This window comes from Indicator indicator, chromosome 18 (genome assembly GCF_027791375.1).
Source record: "Indicator indicator isolate 239-I01 chromosome 18, UM_Iind_1.1, whole genome shotgun sequence".
Taxonomy (NCBI): Eukaryota; Metazoa; Chordata; class Aves; order Piciformes; family Indicatoridae; genus Indicator; species Indicator indicator.
This window is the reverse complement of record NC_072027.1, coordinates 7,880,504-7,899,930: the sequence shown is the minus strand read 5'-3', so window position 1 is coordinate 7,899,930 and position 19,427 is coordinate 7,880,504. Positions and strand designations below refer to the sequence as shown.

The window sequence follows — 19,427 nt, the reverse complement described above, 5'->3', positions numbered from 1 at the left end:
ATCAGCATAAGACCAAGTTGTAATCCCATCAAAAGATGTTGTTTGAAAGATTGTTACTTTAAAAAGCAATTAAGAACACCTCATCCTAACACACTGTGTATGCTGCAGACCCATTAGTTAGCTCATCCACTGCAGTGGACACCTCACCTACTCCTATGAAGTATCTCATCTTTCCCATTGTTCAAATTCCCAGCTTGCTGTTGCGTTCAGACCCCTCCTTTCAATGTATTTTTTTCCTCCCCCCTTCCTGATTTTGCTGCAGTTTTTCTGTTGCTGCTACTGGTGTGGACACGAGGCCTGCACAGCAGCAGCCATGGGGAGCTGGAGGCTCCGGTGGTGTGCACAGCCCTGACAGTTTAAGCTGCCTTCCCCTTTGCTGTGTGCTGGGGATGGCTGTGGGAGCTGTGCCTCTTCCTGCACAGCCTGGCAGCATGACAGTTTCATTTTTAAGCTATTACCTTTCCCTAAAGTCCATATGATTTCCATTCTCTGCTCTTCAATGTCAACTTATTAATCACTCAGCCTCTCATCTAATACTGGCTAAGACTATAAGCCTCTCCCTGCCTGCTTTTCATAAGGCTTCCATGTATCGTATTAAGTTTGTAGTATTATTTCCTGACAAAAATGAGCTGAGATAATAGGTAATATTTCATTACCTTTTGTACTTTTTTTTTTTACTGCACCACATTTTTATATCAGTGCATGTTTTTAGTGAAGTTATTAAAAATACTGCCCTCTGGTTACAAGCTGGCTTATTATCTGGTACTGATGAAATCGTTTTACATTTGCTTTTTTGTAAGAGGAAATCAGAGTAAATACTTAACTTTTATTGATGGTTTGGCTGCACTTTTAAAAGTTGTTTTTTTTTTTTTTTTTTTAAAAAAAAAGACACTGGAATGGAGCAAAGCTAGAAGTGGGTAGCTTCAGATTGGATGTTAGGAAGAAGTTCTTCACTATGAGTGTGGTGAGACACTGGAACAGGTTGCCCAGCGAGATGGTAGAAGCCTCATCCCTGGACGTTTTTAAGGCCAAGCTGGATGTGGCTCTGAGAAACCTGATCTAGTGTGAGGTGTCCCTGCCCATGGCAGGGGGGGTTGGAACTAGATGATCCTTGAGGTCCCTTCCAACCCTGACAATTCTATGATTCTATGAATACAAATGAGGTCATCATATTCTCTTTTGCTGGCTGGTTGCTTTGTATAGCCTTCCAGTATGTGGTGCATTGAAAATAACATCCTCAGCTTCTACAGTGATTAAAATTAAGGTATTAATCTATACTGGTGCTGGGCTGTGGGTAGCTCTACACTGGCAGAAGCAAGTAAATCATGCCATTGATTTTTGCAAGAGAAATGATGGAGGGAAAGGCCAATAGTCCATCCAAGTGTAGATGGTTCATCGGTTTAGTGCACTCCCAGTACATGAGAACTGAATGGCAGCTGCATGTGCAGCTGGTGTCAGACTACAGCAGTGCTTGAAACAAAGAGTTTTCACAAGGAGCCATCTTGCTGCTGCAGCTCTATTAGTCTGTGCATGAGGAGCAATACTTCTCAGCATGCGGTACCTGTACCTTGGGAAAAGAGACAGGGCAGTAAGAGGATGCAAAGAAATGGCCATCAGGTCCTGTCTTATCTGCTACTGGAGAATACAAAGTGAGATGTCTTGTGTTTTGGTTTTTTTTTTTTTCTCACCCAAATGGTAGAATTATCAATTCAAACAGCAATATGGCCAAATAAGTATCATGAACGAGTGTGTGTGGAGAAATGCTGCTGGGCTCTGTATTTACAAGTGTGCTCCCCACCCACTAATAACCTCTCTGGAAGGGTTTTTAACATTTCTGTTTCAGTCTATGAAGTGTTTTTTTTTCCTCTCTAATTCTGGTCACTTGGTATGGGAATGTCCTTAGGAAAGAAGGAAACTCTTCCCAAGTTCTTGTGTTTTCTGTTGTTTTTATTTCCTTCTGAGTTATGTAGCTGCATTATACATAAGAGCAGGACCTCTGGGGGAAATTTTGGGGCCATATGAACATGGCAGTCAGAGCCACAGCTGCCCTTTATTCTGCCTTTTGGGTATCTTTTATTGAAGAGGCTAATGAATTATTAGGCAACTTTCTCGCATGAGCAAACCACAGCCAGAATTTCAGCTTATGCATGCAGATTTTTCATCCATCCAGAATAGCACAGATCTGAGCTCTTTAATTATCTTAAAGAAGAGACTGTCCCTAGGCAACGGTTCTTAATTCACACTACCTCTTCCAGGAATTTTAGATCGCTTCTGCAACTTGTCACATCTCCTAATAGATGAGATTATGATTCTCTACAGCTCAGCACACAGTGTCCTGGAAGTTTGACCAATTAGGTTTGTTCTTCAGCTGGATGAGTCACCCCATACATACTTTATAACAGATGTTTAAATAGCTGTGTGTAGATGGGTTACAAGAAAATGATGTTAAAAGAGCATTATGGTTCAACCATCCATACATAAAAGAAATTTCTTTTATCGTGTTGCTCCTCCACAGAAGCAGAACATTTTTTTCTGAGCTGACTGGCAGTGATTTGTGGACCTTGCCTTCTCCAGACTGTTTGTGGCTTTGGGAATGTGTCCCTCTAGGAAGTTTTTTGAACTGCAAAGATCTTATTTTGCAGTAACTATGTATACACCCAAGGTTTCTCGGTCTGGTGTTTGCCTTCATTTTGCCTGCTTTGAAGTTAGTTCATATTACCATGCTTTGCCATCTGGTGATGACACAAGGTGCGTGAGAAAAGGTCTGCAAGCATGAGGACTCTCTCTGTCATGTTCCTTTGTGGGACAAGAGATCTAATGCTTTACATTAGAAGTAGGGCTTCTTTTTGCCAGTGATACCTATGTTACAGCTGTTAAGAACAATCTCTCCTGTGTGAGTATCTTAATTCCCCTGAGTTTCTGTCCTTATTTCTTTATATCAACAGTGCCTCTTGCTTTTCAAGCAGATTATCCATTGAATGATGTCTTGTTGCTTCTGGAGGACAGGGTTTCCAGTGACTCCTTTTGGCTTCCAACCAGTCCATATTACACAGAAATCAACCAGAAGCGTTTTTAAGGTGAACAGTGGGTTTCTACCCATCTATTCGACTGTCACAGCTGAAGTTTGTGTTCAAGACATCAGCACCCTGCTTAAGAGTAGTTGATTATGGAATTTGTGCTTGATTCAGTTAGATCCAGTGAGTGTAGGTAGATAGACCTGTGCTAGCCCTCAGTCTCTTCAGATTTTTCTAGCTCCAAATAGCACCAGAAAAGTACTGGAGTGGTCTTTCAGCATAGGTTTACAACGTGGAGTGTCAGGGTGACACGTGTAACTGCCTGTTGGCTGCTGGGCTTGCTCAAATTACTCTCTTTATTACGCAAGTAAATTTACAGGCAACCAGTTTGACCTCTGTTACCACTGAATGCCATAGAGCTGCTCGTTACTGGCTTTGCAGGGAGACAGTGATTTAATGACTGTTACCTGGGTGATAGTGACCTACCACAGTTATCTGACTTCTCAGGTCTTCCCTGGTTTTTTTCCTGTTTTTAGGAAAGTTGAAGTTATCGGTCTTTTGGGGCTGGAACAATTAAACTTTGTACTTGTCTTTAACAGAACAAGTTGGGAGTGGGTGTATGGGGGAGAAATGGAGGTATTTAAGATGTTTTCTTATGAGCAATCTTTCTACCTGCAAAAATCATCTGCAAGTATTGTTCATTACTTCACTGAAGAAGACTGGGGAACGTCACTCTTCTGCTACACGTTGGCAAGAGCCATTTTCAGAGTCACTGCTTGGGTAATCCATTCCTGTTGAGCGTGCAGTGACAATACATTTCTTACCAACACTCTCCTCCCTCCACCCTGAAACTGCTCTGACACAAGCAGATTCAGTAACCAGTGGATGTAATTATTCACCACACTTTTCATCAGGTTCTTAAAATACAGTGGAACCTGTTCAAATGGTTTTGTTACTGAAATGCTCATGCTGAAACAATTATTTTTCTCTGACCTAATGTGAAAAACTTAAAGCAAAATCGGCTTGTCTCCAGCCACACCTTACAAAACAGACATTGATGCAATAATTGTTCATTGTCAAAACCAAGCCAGTATCTCAAACACTTGGCTTCTAATTAAGAAAGATTTTTCTTGGTCAGGGCCGGGACTCATTTTCCTGTTTCAGCTTTGCTGAAGAGAAAGATGCTTCTCCTGCTTACACCACTAGAATCTGACCCATAGAATCCCTTGGGTATTCAGCTAAAGCTTATAGTGGAAGGATCCTCATGTGAGAGGCATTGCAATTCAGAGGAGAGGAAAAGAAAATTCTGGGCCTGTGTGGTTGTGGAGGAAATTAGGGAGCAGGTCTTGATCATCTTCTCTGGGTAAGGTCTGCTGAGTTGTGAGCACAATGTCTTCCACAGCATGGTGCAGAAAATTGCTGTGTGGCCTCTGAATGGCCAAATGACAGTACCATGAGCATAGCTTTGTGAAATGCCTCAGTCCCCTGAATGCAGACATTTATCTACCTGCCCACCCTGCCCTTGTTTTTGAAGGGTGCATCACCATTGCATCTGTGAAGGTAGCAACTTGCACCACTTGCTTTGCTGCACACACACCCAGCCCCAAAGGTGGTATTCCTCTCTTCCTGATCACCCTACTTCACAGAATCACAGAATTATTGAGACTGGAAAAGACATCTGAGATCATCAAGTCCAGCCTATGACCTAACACCACAACATCAGCTAAACCATGCCACCAAGTGCCACATCCAATCTTTTCTTAAAGACCTGCAGTGATGGTGACTGCACCATCTCCCTGGGCAGTCCATTCCCTTTCTCAAACTCCCTGTTCATGCCACGGTTCCTGCAAGCTTCTCCATAGGGTGTTCTGCTATCACCTGTAGGCTGTTGCTTTGTGCTGATAGTTCTTCCTCTAACCTGCAGAGAATGAATCCCAGAAAAATGGCATGGGGCCTTTCATTGTGCCCATTCATTAGCTAAACCAACATAAAGATTCCTTTAATTGTTAAGTTACACAGGACAGGAGTAACTCATAATGAAAGGGCTCCTCTGAGTGTGAGGAGAACAATTCTCCTTACTGCTTTTTAATACTAACAATAACAATGTTACCATGGCGACTGCCACATCCCCTCGGTTATCTGGAAGACGCAGAGTGGCTGCTGAAAGATCCCATTACACTGACTAATGCAAGTAGTGCTCAAGGGAGGGAGCACACTCTAATATGCAGAGATTTTTCTCACTTTGGTAATAATTACTAATATGGCTGTTGATGATGTTTCCAGGATGTGCAGTTCGTGGATGGGCTGTGTGATCTGGGAGAGCAAGGGACAAAGCAGAGGAAAACCGGAAGGGTGGTAAGCACAGGGAGTAGTGGCAATAGTGGTCAGGCATCTTGTTGCACTGGCATCAGCAATAGCAAAACTGGCATCAGTGGTGTAATAGTCTCCTGTTGATCCTTGCATTCAGAGAGGGGCTTGGGGAGCTGTCAGTGTGAAGGGTTTGATTGCAGTTTCCAGGGACTGATTTGGAGACTTACTCCCTTGGGAGGTTCTGAACTGTCATCAGACCATTTCCTTTCCCAGAGTTCTTTTTGCAGGGGTGTCAGGCAACCCTCACTTCACCCATGTCATCTTCTGGCAGTGATGCAGTGACTTGTCTCTGGATGCCTTGTTTTTTGAAATTGAACATTTACCAGAGGGTCACAGTTTCTCCATTCTCACAAATTCACTGTCCAGACCTGCCTGGCTTTTGTCTGCTTTCATCTGGTGCAAACTAGCACCAGCATGTATTCAGATTCCCACTTGGGTGTATGAAAGAAAGTGAGAAATGTTACACAGAATTGAAGAATCACAGAATGATGCTTGTCATTTTTCTACCTGGGCTCAGAAATCTTTCTTGTCCTCTGGCTGTAATGGGAAGAGAAGAGGATAGGTCATATCTGTCCTGGTGGGTTTCACAGCTTGCATGTAGGTAGATTGATGGAGCCATTTGTGATTGTCAGTGGCAATTTGGAAAAGTGAGGGTGAGCTGATCGTGGATTTGTGGCACAGCTGCCAGAAAACAGACATTTATGATCACATCTCTGATCACTATAGAGCCTGCAAGCTTTCCTCTGTCCGGGTAAAAATCTGTGCTGTTTGTAAGCATTCCCAGCTGATACCTGGCTTTCTTTTCCCAAGAAGGTGAACCTAGGAACTTTCCATGTTGTAAACGTGCACATGGAAAGTGTATTTTGATTTAACTGCAGTGCTCTGTATGATCAGGTTAGGGACCACCTAGCAAAGCAAGAGAAAAGAAAAGACATAGCTTTTATGTGAAATAGGTCATTTTTGGAAGTGTATTCTTGGTTTTGGTTTGTTTGTTGGTTTGGTTTTGTTGTTGGTTTTTTTGGGTTTGTTTTTTTTTTTTACAGAAACACATGTACATACTCTTGCAAAATCAGGACAAACCACCTCAGATATATTTTAATTTTTGCCATCTGTGAGCACAGACAGCATAATCAGCTGAAGAGAGTTGTTCAGGGTATTTTTTTTTTCCTTTAATTGATTTTTGGAGAGAAGAAGAAAGTTAATTGCTATGAGTAAGTGTCTAAAAATGGAAGTCACAGAGAATATTCACATGACTAAGGGTTTTGTGGGGTAGACCTGCTGAATCTAAATTTTCCAGATCATGATATATTGGAGAAAGAAAGGAGCTGCAGAGCAGGAACCTCAACTGACCCTTTGTTTTGGCACAAAATGCTTGAAAAAGATTTTCCTAAGCAATTGCAGGAAGATACCCATTCAGCTAGTTGCAAAATGTAATTGCAGTTTCCATTTAGTCTGAATGATTTCTTGCACTGCATCTTTGTCTTCAACCATACAATGCCATGTTTCACTCTGGTACCTCAGCCACCCTACCACAAACCCTATTTCTTGGGTAATTTTCTTGTCAGCAGTTGAGGTGGAATGAAATATGCTTAATGCTAGTTGGCTAATGTAGCAAAAGGGACCAAATGGCGTGGAGAAGGAAAGTTTTCAGCTAATTAAAGCCAAGGCAAAGTTTATTGACTGTCCTGAAGTGCATTTTGAGTCTTGTAGCCAAACCACAGAATGCTGGGGAAGAAAAAATAATCAGGGAAGTGAAATGCTTCACTCTCATTTTTTTTCCACGTAATGTTTCGTTCTGTTTATAATGCAGCACAGGCTGCTGATTGAATGTTAAACAGACCTGAGCTCCCTCTTGTTAGTACTTGGAGATGTATTAAGTCTGTTGGGTCAGATCCACAGCTAATGGAACTGGCCTCATGCATTTGAAGGCATGATAATCAGATAGATTATTCATTTTTGTTGTTTGTTTTTAAAAGAGCAGCTTTTGGAAGTCATTTGCAGCAATAAAGCTTCACATTTCTGGTTTTAAACGGGAAGGCTTTTAATTCTTAGGTTACCCAGGAGACACTTTGCTTGCCAAGTCCTCAGTTTGTCCTTGTGAGAAGCACCCACATAATAAGTTTTTTAAGAGAAATGGGTGTACTGGACCATGAATGCTGTCATATTATTACCTTTATTTCCTGACCTGTGATGGTAGAGATAGATGCTGAAATGCATGTGAATACATTGACCTTCTTGAAGGAATGAACTTCCAATTGATTGATGTTTTTAACCACAAGAGTGCACTGAACACAGGTGTTTTAATTTGTGCAAGCTCAACCTTCAATTTCATTTTATCTAAGAAGTCCATAGAACTAGGGAGAAGAAGAGGAGAGTTATCTCATGCCCTGGCATGGAAAGAGCTTAGACTGTTCTGAGCATTCTTAAATCCAGTGTTTTGTGGTTGATGAGTGATGAGGAAAACAGTCATGTCACATGTAAAATCTGAATACAAGAGAAAGTGCTGGGAAAGGCAGGAAAAGAAATCTGGAAGAATAGTGCCTCAGTGTGGTACATTGGTACTCAGGTCTGAAAGCTTACTCTGAAAATTGCCCTGCCTGTGGACAAAGCTAATTTCATAAAGCAAACAGACCTCAGCTTTTCCCTAGAACCAGGCTGATTCTTGGATGTGGAATGGTGCTGGTTCTTGGGTGGTTTTGCACACACAGGCCCAGAAAAAACCAAGCTTCTGGGGACTTGCAGCTTCAGGTGGGTCTTGCTGGACTATGACTACCAGTAGGGAACAAATCGTGGAGCTAGACCTGACTGTGTCAGGTGTAAAAGCCAGAAGCAGAGTGAAGAACTCAAACTGCGTCTCCCAAGCCTGTTGCCATGTGCTAGTCCATGGACCTGTTCTTACTTAGGGCTCCTAATGCTTTCCCTGTTCCATATGCAGTGTGGGTGCAGTGGAGAAGGGGATGAATTTGCATGTATGAGGCTCTTCAGAAGTAGAGTCTTGTCAGGCAGAGGGTAAGCAAGGAGAAATTTTATTGATGACTTGATTTATGTTGTATTCCTGTTAATGCATTTAAAAAGAGCCCTTGATGAGCTGAGGCATCCATTGTCATGTCCCACAGAAAGTGACAGGAGGAACTGTCACAGCCAGCACTTTGCACAATTCAATGGGAAATTGCAGCATGTCCCTGATGGAAGGGTTAGCTGTGGGGATGAGGTATCTGTCTGCTGCAATCCCACTAATTGAACAACCATCTCAAATTAGTGATCTGGAAAGAAGCCTCTTCCAGCCTTGCTCAGCTCATGGGTGGTGTGTCAGGTGTTAGGACTGTGGGTTTAGTAAGAAAAGCACCTTTAGAAGAAGTGTTCCTGAGTCACCTGACTTGCTGAAGTTTGGATTTATGCTTCTTTTCTCTTGAAGGTAGCAGGAGGGAAAGCTTATGATAGTTGAAAAACAAAAAAACAAGTAGGAGGCAGGGGGAAAAAAGACCTATAAAGACCTGTATGGTGTGCCAAAAAGGCCATGTATTTATTGGGTGTTCCTTGGTTATTTACTTACGTGGAAATCCACTAATATTCAATGGTGGAAGCATCCTGATTGAAAATGGTATTGAGAAGTTCCATAAGAAACAGGGGCTTGGAAACCCAGCCATGAATTTTTCTATTCAAGGGGTTTGACTTGGCACAGGAAGATGTCATGCAGACCGCAACTGGCACCAGACACAGTTAAAAAGATCTGAGGCTATTAGTGCCTAAACAGCCACTAGAAATTGTATTACATGATGGAGACAGGCTAATATAATTGAGCCAGCTAGTTATTGTGTGCATAATTTAATTATTTGACAAATTGCTTAGAAACATGATGTTCTTGTTCCACGCTCGTGCCGCATTTACAGTATTGCAAGACACTGAGCAGAGGAATTGCTGGTGGGTACGTAGTCATCTCAGAGGACAGATGGTTCTTTTTAAGATTTACACACTTGGAGAGGTTCACTGGGGTAGTTGTGGTGAGGTGGTGCATGCAGAGGTGGGTAGAGCCAATGGGAATATGGCTGGGATAGCAAACTGTCTCCGAGACAGCTGGTTCTGTTTCAGGTGTGTATCTCTGAGGCTTTAAGGGTAGTTGGAGAGATGACCCTGTCTTTTCTCTACCTTGTGAGTCTTTTGGACTGATTGCTGGGTTATGTGGGCTGAAAGGAACCTGTGAAATAGTGGAGCAGATGTGAGATGTTTTAGGGATGCAAGGTCATACCATCCTCATGGATGCTGTTCAATGTTTTTAGGAGTATTGGGACCCACTTGGTTTATGGTTATGAATTCTAAGATAAAGAACCAAAAATCCCCAACTCTTAAGCTTCATGTAAGAAGCCATGCAGCACTGAGTATTGTCCCAGCTCTGAAGATGTAAATACATGAGAAAGGAGATTTCCCTCTCACAAAGCATTTCCTGATTTATGACCAATTTGTAGCAAGTTTTGCCTCATTCAGAGTCTTTCTTCTGTCTATAAAGAGAAAACTAAACCAGGATAATTTCTTCAGATGAATTGGCTGTTAAAGATTACAAGATTCCCTATATCCAGCAACACTGAAGATGTCTTGGAGAGAATCAGACATGGCATCATTGGTGGCATCCTTTCCTGACAAATTTGAATGTGATGAGGGTGAGACTTCAGTGCAGGAACGGACACAGGCATCTGGCTTCTGATATCCCTTATTCACATTACAGCTGCTAAGGCTAAGAAGACATCTGTTTGTAGGGATTTTTCCATGATAAATCATCTTTACCTGGGAATTAAGCTCATCTCCTTCACAGTAACACACAACTCTACACTCTGAGAGCATTAGCTCTTTGGTGGGTGCTGCTGGTCTGGTTGGTTCAGTGCTTTTCCTGGTTGTGGCACCTTCTTGGCTGTACTCCTATTTTGAGCATATACAAGCATATGTATTACCTGCTCTAAGCAGTGGGAAAGGTGTCCAGAGTCAGACACTTATTTGCCTGCTTTGGAAAAGAAAAAAAAAAATCATGCTTGATGTCTAAGTGCCAGCCATGCTGATGGAAATCCTTGCTTGCTAGCATGAGCACAGAAGGCATACTCTGTTTTCTTCAGACAGACGGATAAAGATCACATCACCTGTTTACATCCTGAGAATTACTTCACCTAGTTGGCAAGTGGAGGGTGGTTTCAAACACCTGGGCACCCGGGCCTTATGCCTGATCCACAAACAGCAGGTAGTACTTGCTGAGTTCCTCCAAAGCTAGACTGAATTCAGCTGCTTTCCCTTCAAAGAAAGTGCAGCACAGTGATTTCCCAAATTAATTTTAGCAGCAGATGATAAGGCTGCTGCCTGAGTTTGAGCAGTGATGAATCTGAGCTTTAGTGGTGTACCAGACTAGCTGACCATCTTGTTTGGAAACCCATTTAGTGACCCAGAGGCATATGTGTGAAAGCAATGAGTGAAAATACAAAATGGACCATTTCTCACCCCTGTGAAGAGACCTAAACCTACAGAAAATACCTACTGATTCTAGTGTCCTGTAGGAAACTTCTTAGAAGAGATTTAGGCACCTGGATGCCTTGTGTAGATCTGGATCTGAATGATTGGTTCATGCCATCAAATATGAGAACTTAGTGGGGGAAGAGGGGACTGTGCCTTTTGTTTTATTAAGCCCTACTTCAAGCCACATGGTGGCTCCCCATATGAATGTCTCATCCTTTTGAAATCTTACTGAGCTCTTTCTGCTGACCCTATCATACAGAGAACATTTGTTAATTGTGATTAATTGCATAGATTATCTGTGGTTTGGGTTAGAAAAAAAACCCACCCTTCTCCTGTGCCTTCTCCTGTGTTTCACTGTGCTGTGAGGTGAGGTTACAGAATCACAGAATGTTGGGGGCTAGAAGGGACCTCGAAAGCTCATCCAGTCCAATCCCCCTGCCAGAGCAGGATCACCTAGGGCAGGTCACACAGGAACACATCCAGGCAGGTTTTGGATATCTCCAGAGAGGGAGACTCCACAACCCCCCTGGGCAGCCTGTTCCAGTGTTCTGTCACCCTCACAGTGAAAAATTTTTTCCTCACGTTGCCATGAATTTCTAAAATCATTGTTAGTTCCTATGATACATAATATCATAGATCATATCAGTCCATGTTATTTTCTCTCCCTATCCCATTTTTTTAAACCACTTTTATGCTGAGTCCTCTCAGTATGTGCTAACCATCAGCAGAGCTTGTGAACAAAACATAAAGGTAGAATGACAAGCTCTGACACCAGAGCCATGATTATAAGTTATGTTCCTCCAGCTGCTAATGCAAGTAATATGTGTCTTAAGTGGGACCAAAACTACACCAATTCACCAGCACAGGCTGGATTCTGAATACTAAGAGAGAGTTGTCTGTACCCAGTCCCCACTGGGAAAAAAAAATATTTGTCAACTCAGTTCAAACAGTGCATAAATTTGAGGGAACTGCCATCTGCTGACAGACCCTTCCCCCAGTTACACTGCCTGAAAATCCTTCCCTGTGAATGTCTGCTCTGTGCAGGAGTTATTCCCATCGACCTCTGTTCAGGATCTGTCTTCTCTGCTTCCTTTTTCCCACCTGGTATTTCCAAAGGGTTCAGGTTTTCCAGGACTCTGAGGCACCAAGATATGAAAATGTTTGTGTGACAGTCAGTACCAGCCCAATGCTGGTGTGGAGCTACCTACAGGCTCTGTAGCTCAGCAGGTTATCAATACTGCTGTCAAAGACCCTCAGGCTTGATTTTTGGAGGGACCAGCAGCTCCCTTTTGTTGTTGACTTCCACGTGGATTTAAGGCTGCACACTCTCTCTGAACACTACCAGGACTGAAAGGCACAAGCCAGAAATTTTTTGCCAAGGAAGACAATAAGGAATAAAAATGTCAAAACCTTGCAAGGAAAAGGGCTATTAAAAGAATGGCCTGCTGTTTGGATGTGACATTATTCTCTGGTTTGGTTTAAGATAGGAGTTTTCGTTGTAGCTAGAGAGGGAAAAATGGGATATTTTGATTAGAAAAACAACCCTCATGGGCAGCTGTTGAAATCAAAGAGAGTGGGAGTGATAATGTGGATGGCCAGCATGAGAGGCAGGTTAGATGGGGCACCACTGCAGTTAGGTGGCATCTCACTGGAGGAAAACCTTGTGGCAGCTTATGTCCTGGTGCCTGGTGAGGACATACCCTTTCCTTCATCTGTGCTCTTGCACAAATGCAAGATGTAATTCATCTGTGGGAAAGGTGAGGAGGAGCCAAGCCAAGCATGCTGCTGGTGGGAGGTTGAATTCATCTTTCATGGATGCTAAGGGCCTCTTTCCATGTTTTGTGGAGGATGGGGAGCTTTGTGGTGTGGTAATGATGTTCTCTCTTCTCCATTCCAGCAGACACTCCCCTCTTGAGAGAGCCTTTGGGAATCATACAAGAGTTTGGGGAAAGGGCAGGCAACCCCCTCCTCCCTTCTTGTACCCACTCAAACAGTCACACATGACAGATTCATGCCTGCAGCACTTCTAGGTTTTATCTGCTCACTAAATTTTATTTCCCCTCTGTGAGTGTTTATATTGCTTAGAGACTGCCAAGGTTCATGTTAATCATAAAAAAAAAAAAAGTGGAGGTTTATTAGGTATTGCAGCTCTGTGATTCTTTGGTGTTTGAATGTTAACGAAGCTTTGTGTGCTCTGGATAGCCAGAGAGGTGGATCTTAGGGCTGGTGTGACAAAATATCCAGGGTGGGGATTTTTCTTCCCTTTCCTCAGGGTTTTAACATCTTACATGACATTTCATCCCAGAGCACTTTTACACCATGTATCATCATGTCTAATACCGTGTCATGCTGTAATTTTGCTGGTGCATGAAACGGCAGGAGAGAGGTCAGAGTCAGCTCAGTTACACCTCAGAGGGAGGGAGGAGCTCAGTGGAGGAACCTGCTCCTGGGAGGTCATGAAGTGGCTGTCAGCACATTGCCAGAGCAGAGCCACAGAGCAGGGAGGGGGGTCAGTGAGCAGACAAGAGGAAGGTAACCAGTCCAGTTGCATTACTAATGGTCATTGCTGTAGGCTGTACCTGGATGTGGGATTTAACAAAAGAAGGACATTCCTTCTCACTCCAGACAATTGGTTCTTTCTTTTTATGAAAGCTAAAGGAGGAACTTGGGCGTCTAAACTGACTCAGAGTGAGAAGCTGTCAAAGCAGCCTTGGTGGCAGCTCTTGGGGAGGGCAGACACAGAGTCATTCTGGGTGGGGGAGACATCTTACAGCTCAGAGATAGTCCTCTTTCACAGCTCCTTCTCTGGATGCAGTTAGCCCTGATGAATTCTTCTGGGATGGAGGAAAGAGTGATGCAGAGGGGGAGATAGGAACCAGGTAGACTTTAGGGCAGGAGGAATCAGAGCACAGGGTGTCTGTGTCCTGCTGGTGTGCAGCTCTTGCTCGCCCTAATGGTGAAGGTTGTATTTCCTACAGAAGGTGAAAGGATGAGCAGCTTCATCTTTCTCAAGAACAAGAGAGACTTTCTCACTTAGCTCCACTCTGTGATTTGGTGTAATTTCATTGCTGTCTGTCTCTTCCTTTGCTCTGAGCAGAAGTTTGTTCCTTTACCTTAGCCCAAGCAAGATTTCTTTTTTTCACTGTACATTGTATTTAGGGCAGAGCAACCATACTGGAGAGCTGAGCATTTCTTATTTTCTGAATTTCTAGCCAGAGCTGCCCTCTAAGCATTGGCTTCACTAGAGCAAGATGTGCATCTTGCTTTAATGTCTCCAAATTAACCTCATTGTCACCTTTGCATTACTACATAAATTATTGGAGGAAGTACCCTGCTTCCCTCTTAAATGAGGAAGAGATGATGAACATGTACTCCACAGTGGGAAATGCTTTTGCACACTGGCCTGCCAGAACTGGGTTGTGGTCTGTCTTTTTGAGGAGGGATCCTTTTTCCCAGGTCTCCTGTTGGAAAAAGTCGAGAGCGCTAGCATACTTAATGCAGGAAGTCTCTCCTTTTGACTCTATTTTTCAAAGTGACTTTTATTTCAGGTGTAATATAACTCCTTTTTAGGGCAGCATTCACGGCAAATTCCATTTCCATCTCCCTTGAATCCAACTGTGTCTCAGCACCATGAAAAGGGATGCAGCTTCCCCAGGTTCACAGTCCATGGGCTCTACCATAAAGCTGGTCTGAAATATTCAGACATACAGACAAGTGTGCTTTGGTGGAGAGGAGGTGGAGCCCGTATTTTCTTGGTCAGGTGAATGCATTTCATACAACTGCACTCCTTTTCTACCAGCTGCCTTCTCAGCACACCAGGACCCTGTTACACATGCTCTCTTATGAGATCCAGCAGTGAGTGCTTTTCCCTCTGCAGCTGCCTTTTGCTTAACTGATCCATTTTGCAGCAGATTAGGCCCCGAGGAGGAGCTTAATATGAGCAGTTGTGCTAAAAGGTGAGTCAGGGCTTCAGTGACCTGCTCATCACTGGAAAGGCCTCTTAGTTCCAATCTTACCTTTTTCTTTCTAAAATATCCTGACTTAACAATGAACTGACTCATCTTTCCTGCTAGATAAAGTCTCCACACCTTTCTCTTTCCTGAATTTTGAACTGCATGTGTTGGGTCAGATTTAATGCCATGCATGCAGATTTATCTTCACCCTTTGTCTTAAAACAGCCACCAAGATTATAGCTCTGCATCTTCTAGCATTGCAGGTGGCATTGCCAGGGCTGCTTTAGCTTCTCTGAGTAACAGCCCTGAAATGCTGTGCACATCTCACCAGGCAGTGCATCTTTATGCAGGACTGGTGAGGGTGAGAAGTCTTTTTCTATGCTGCAAGCAATCACAGTGGCCTCTTTGAGACTGCATGGCCTACAGGTTCTCAGAATCAGAGCTGCTACCATTACTGAAGGAGAGAATTAGAGCAAAATTCAGTGTGAACTGGTATTAATCAATTAGTGTCGCTTTACTTATATAATATTGCTAATGATACATAATATTATGGTTCTATTAATAATATTGTATTGATGAATTCTGAGATGTGACCAGCTTGCTCTTCATTAGCTGGTGTTCCTGACAAGCCTATCCATTATGCTGTGGGAGTTACTCCTTATTTCCCTGCTTTCTACCATCACCAGCCTCTTATATACTAGTTAAGAACAAGTTCAGCCTGTACCTGCTGTTCAATTTCCTTGAACACTCATACAAGAAAATGAAGAGGATTGTGACATAACTGTAACAACAAAAGGGTGGATGAACCCTGAATGGCTAGATGGAGCTGAAATTCGTGGCTCTTCCTTGCTGGGGCAGTGTTAATGATTGCCTTTAGTAGAGGTAGGTCCAGCCCTGATACTGGGAAGAGACACATTCTGGTGGTGGAGACACATACATACATGCATGGTATGGTGTCAGCATGCCTGCAGGCAGGGGCATTAGCCCTTGGTGAGGCACACAGGCCCTGCTACCTTTGCAGTTCTCTTGGTGAATGGCTTTTGCTGTGACCAGGGAAAATTTGCAGGCCGGGATTTGGCTTCTGGTGCCAGGATGAGAAATTTGTATTCTGAAGCAAACAGGTTAAGATTGTGCACAGGAAAAAGCCTCACTTATCACTATCCCTCCTGTAAACCCTTGCCTGACCTCTGTAGGAGCTTCCTTATCATGAGCTCTCACAGCTCATTGAGTACAGGAACACTGCAGCCTCTTCCCCATTGCAGCCAAACATTCTGCAGGGCAAGTGCTGCTGGTGCTCAGTTCCAGTGAGCCAGAGCAAGCTGGGGAGCTGCTGCAGCTCCATGCAACAGCTTTACATGTTTCTGCTGCTGCTGTTCCCACCCCCATCTCTGTAAGTGAGTTCATTTGATTAGGAGCTCTAGTTTGCATGGTAACACTGGACCCCAGGGATTATGTTTTTTTTTTTTCCATGGCAATCCAGATCAGTGTGAGACAGCAGTCTTGACAGGATGGGTTACTGGCAGTAGAAGTCCAGAGCCATTTGTAGAATTACCAACTGGGACCAAAAAGCTTTGGGGAAGGGGAGAACAAGAGTGCTTTTGGGACTCATGCTTGGTCCTTAGGGAGGACACTGCTCAGCTAAAATCAAAGATAGGACCTCAGCCCAGGCATCTGAATGTGACCAGAAAACTTGCTGTTGAGTGAACTATTTAAGAAGGGCCTGGAAGGGCTGGAGAGAAGGGAGTTACAGCAACGAAACAGAATGTTGCAGCAAAATGATCTGCTTGGGAATGAGAAGGGAAATGTTTGAGCCCCAAAGAAGGTGTTGTGTCTGGTACCTCCAACACCACCATCTCTTCTTGGACTTCTCACAAGATGTACATGCAGGGCTTTGTGAGTGGCTGGGATATTCTCCTTTTGCAGCTTTGATAAATAGAGAAAGATTCCCTTTCTCCTGCCTTCCCTTTTGCAAGGAGCCTGAGGCACGAGTTATTCTTGTCGCATCACCCAGAAGGCACAAAGGGGGGTGTGCTACAAAGGCTTCCTTCTTTCTACCTGCCCACCTAGCTCTGCTATCAGAGCAGTGGGATCTTGTCATGGTTACAAGGCAGCTTATCTGCAGAGGGACCCCAAATGTGGACTCTGGCTGTGGGTGGATCCTGCAGAGCCACCAGATGATGCTACCAGATGAACAGCTGAAGTCATGGGAACACAAAGCCAAAGAGAAGAACAAATGCCTCAGCAAGGGGTTAAACATGGGAATGTGCCCTGGTGAAGGTCTGTGGGGGGATGGAAATGCTGTGGGAATGCAGGGCTATTGGATCTGGCTTTCATTCAATTACCATGCTTAGTTAAGTACTGCACAGCGGAGTGAGGACCGCAGTCTGTTAGGATGGCTGTTACTATAAGTCATTTAATTATGAGGTTGCTCATATGCCACTTTAACATATGTAGAGTAACATTATCCCTCTTTTGTAGGTCACTATTCTCATAAGTCTGGCTCTTGCATTCCTTGCCTGCATAGTGTTTCTTGTGGTATACAAAGCCTTTACTTATGACCACAGTTGCCCAGATGGATTTGTTTATAAGGTAAGAAACTTCAGACAGATGAATTGCCTGAGATAATGATAGGCTCTAATTGACTGCATGGTTACAGCCTAGTCTGCTTTTTTTGACCAGGCCAAACAGAACATTTGGCAAGGATGTGTTGAAATGGGAAAAGCGTTGTGGGAAATGTAGACTTGCATCTGCCTTCATCAGCTACTGTTACACTGCAATTGTTGGGATTAGCGTTTGGTGAACACTACAGACAGATGTTCAGGAATAATCCTTCATATTTGTGAATGGATTTATGGCAGCTGGAATCCCATGCTTGCTTCCCACACAATCAAATGACTGAGGTTTACTGGCATACATTTAATTCAAAGCAAACTTGCAGACTGCTGCCACATGTGTCCTTTGTGAAAGAAGTCCACATTTATCCATTTAGATAATTTTTGATGCTTTTGAGCCTCTATCAGGGTCAAAACCATGTAACTTAATTGCTAAAACCCCACTGCCCAGTGATTTTATATTGAATATGCACAAAGAACTATTTACCTGGTCTGCTAAGACTGAAAAATAAAAGTTTGCAGTTCATTGACTCATTACTGTGAATAAACTCATAAAGCTCACAGGAGTCTTGACCACATTGAGGATAGTCTCTGGGCTGGAAAACAGAGTAAGGATGTTGGTGTATTAGTCATTGCAAATTATTCTCTTAGGTTATATAAAAATGAAGTTAGGACAGGGTTGTGAATTTCAGAATCACATCCAGACCTGAATTTCTGAAAAGATTAAGTGTTTTGAACTCAGATTTCAGCTAGTCACATGGAACAAAAAGTTGGAGTACCTCATTGTTTAATACTAATAGTAACTGGGGGCCCTTTGTGTCCTTGGTGCTGCTTTGACCTGGTGAATACCAACCAGTTCAATGTTTGTTTCCATTTGATTACTCTTTTCCAGCTGTTGCAAAGCAAGTTGCTTTATCTGTGCAGTTCTTAGCACACAAGTGTCCACAGTAGCACAGCAGAGATGCATGGGTGGGGTCTGCACAAACCAGGAGCTCTGACAAGGACTGGCCAGTTGGGCTGTGCTTCCTACCACCTCTGACCAAAGTGGTTGTCCTACAGGTCAGAGATGTCACAGAGCAGCATGTAGGCAGCTTACTCTGCCTCTGCTTGTCTGAGGATTAATTTTTTTTTTTAATTTTAATTTTTTTTTTTGCTATACAGACCTTTCAGTCCAGCATGTGGTAAGAGCTGCTCAGCCAGCCCTGCTAGGCCTCCAGCCATGGGCCTTGGCCTTGGTGCATGTCAGTAACACACCAAACCAGTAAGACCTTCATTTTATAGTCCCCATTTCCCATCCATGGATGAAATCAGCCTGCAATCGGGGTTGCCAATAGCAACAGGTTTCAAAGGCTGCTGCCCGACTGTAAACTTTGCGCATTCCCGTGGTGCTGAAAGGCAGCAGAGCTGTGCAGCAGCTGCTCTTGCTGCAGCAAGTCTTGAGTCAGACCTCCTCTGTGCGAACAGCTAACTGCAAAATACTTGAAGTGAAAGCCTGAGGCTGACAGGACCACTCTCCTTCTCTTGCTTTCTTCCCCTTTCTAGCACAAGCGGTGCATCCCGGCCTCCCTGGACGCGTACTACTCCGCACAGGATTCCAACTCCCGGGGCAGGTTCTACACTGTCATCAGCCACTACAGCATGGCCAAGCAGACCAGCTCCCGGGCTGTATCGCCCTGGCTGCCCTCAGGATCAGCAAACCACGAAGCCAAGGCTGCCAAGACAGAAGGTCATTAAAGTTAACAAGTGATGATGGGCAAAGTAGGAGGGTGGAGGGACACCACCATGTGTGTGCTGCGTTGCTCTAGCTGAGGGTGCTGTGCTAACAGCATGACAAGAATAAATAACCCCCAAGTGCAGGAGTCATCTTAATGGATATTTCTTTTTGTGCATTGTTCTTGTTGATTTGTAACCAAGTCGAGCTCTTGTACAAAGGCATGTTTGATGTTGACTGTACCTTACGATGTAAAAATATTTTTAAATCATTG

The 19,427-nt window shown here is 43.6% G+C and overlaps 1 protein-coding gene across 2 annotated transcripts in view; it reads left to right on the top strand.

Annotated features, from left to right (window-relative positions):
* The window catches only part of NSG2 (neuronal vesicle trafficking associated 2), a 35,828-nt gene extending 16,652 nt beyond the window's left edge, over positions 1-19,176 (top strand). For both annotated transcript variants that reach the window (XM_054389255.1, XM_054389254.1), the window contains exons 3-4: positions 17,309-17,419; positions 18,985-19,176. In XM_054389255.1, the coding sequence (XP_054245230.1) occupies positions 17,309-17,419; positions 18,985-19,176 (303 nt within the window). The remainder of the gene's footprint in view (positions 1-17,308; positions 17,420-18,984) is intronic.
* The last annotated feature ends 251 nt before the right edge of the window (positions 19,177-19,427 follow it).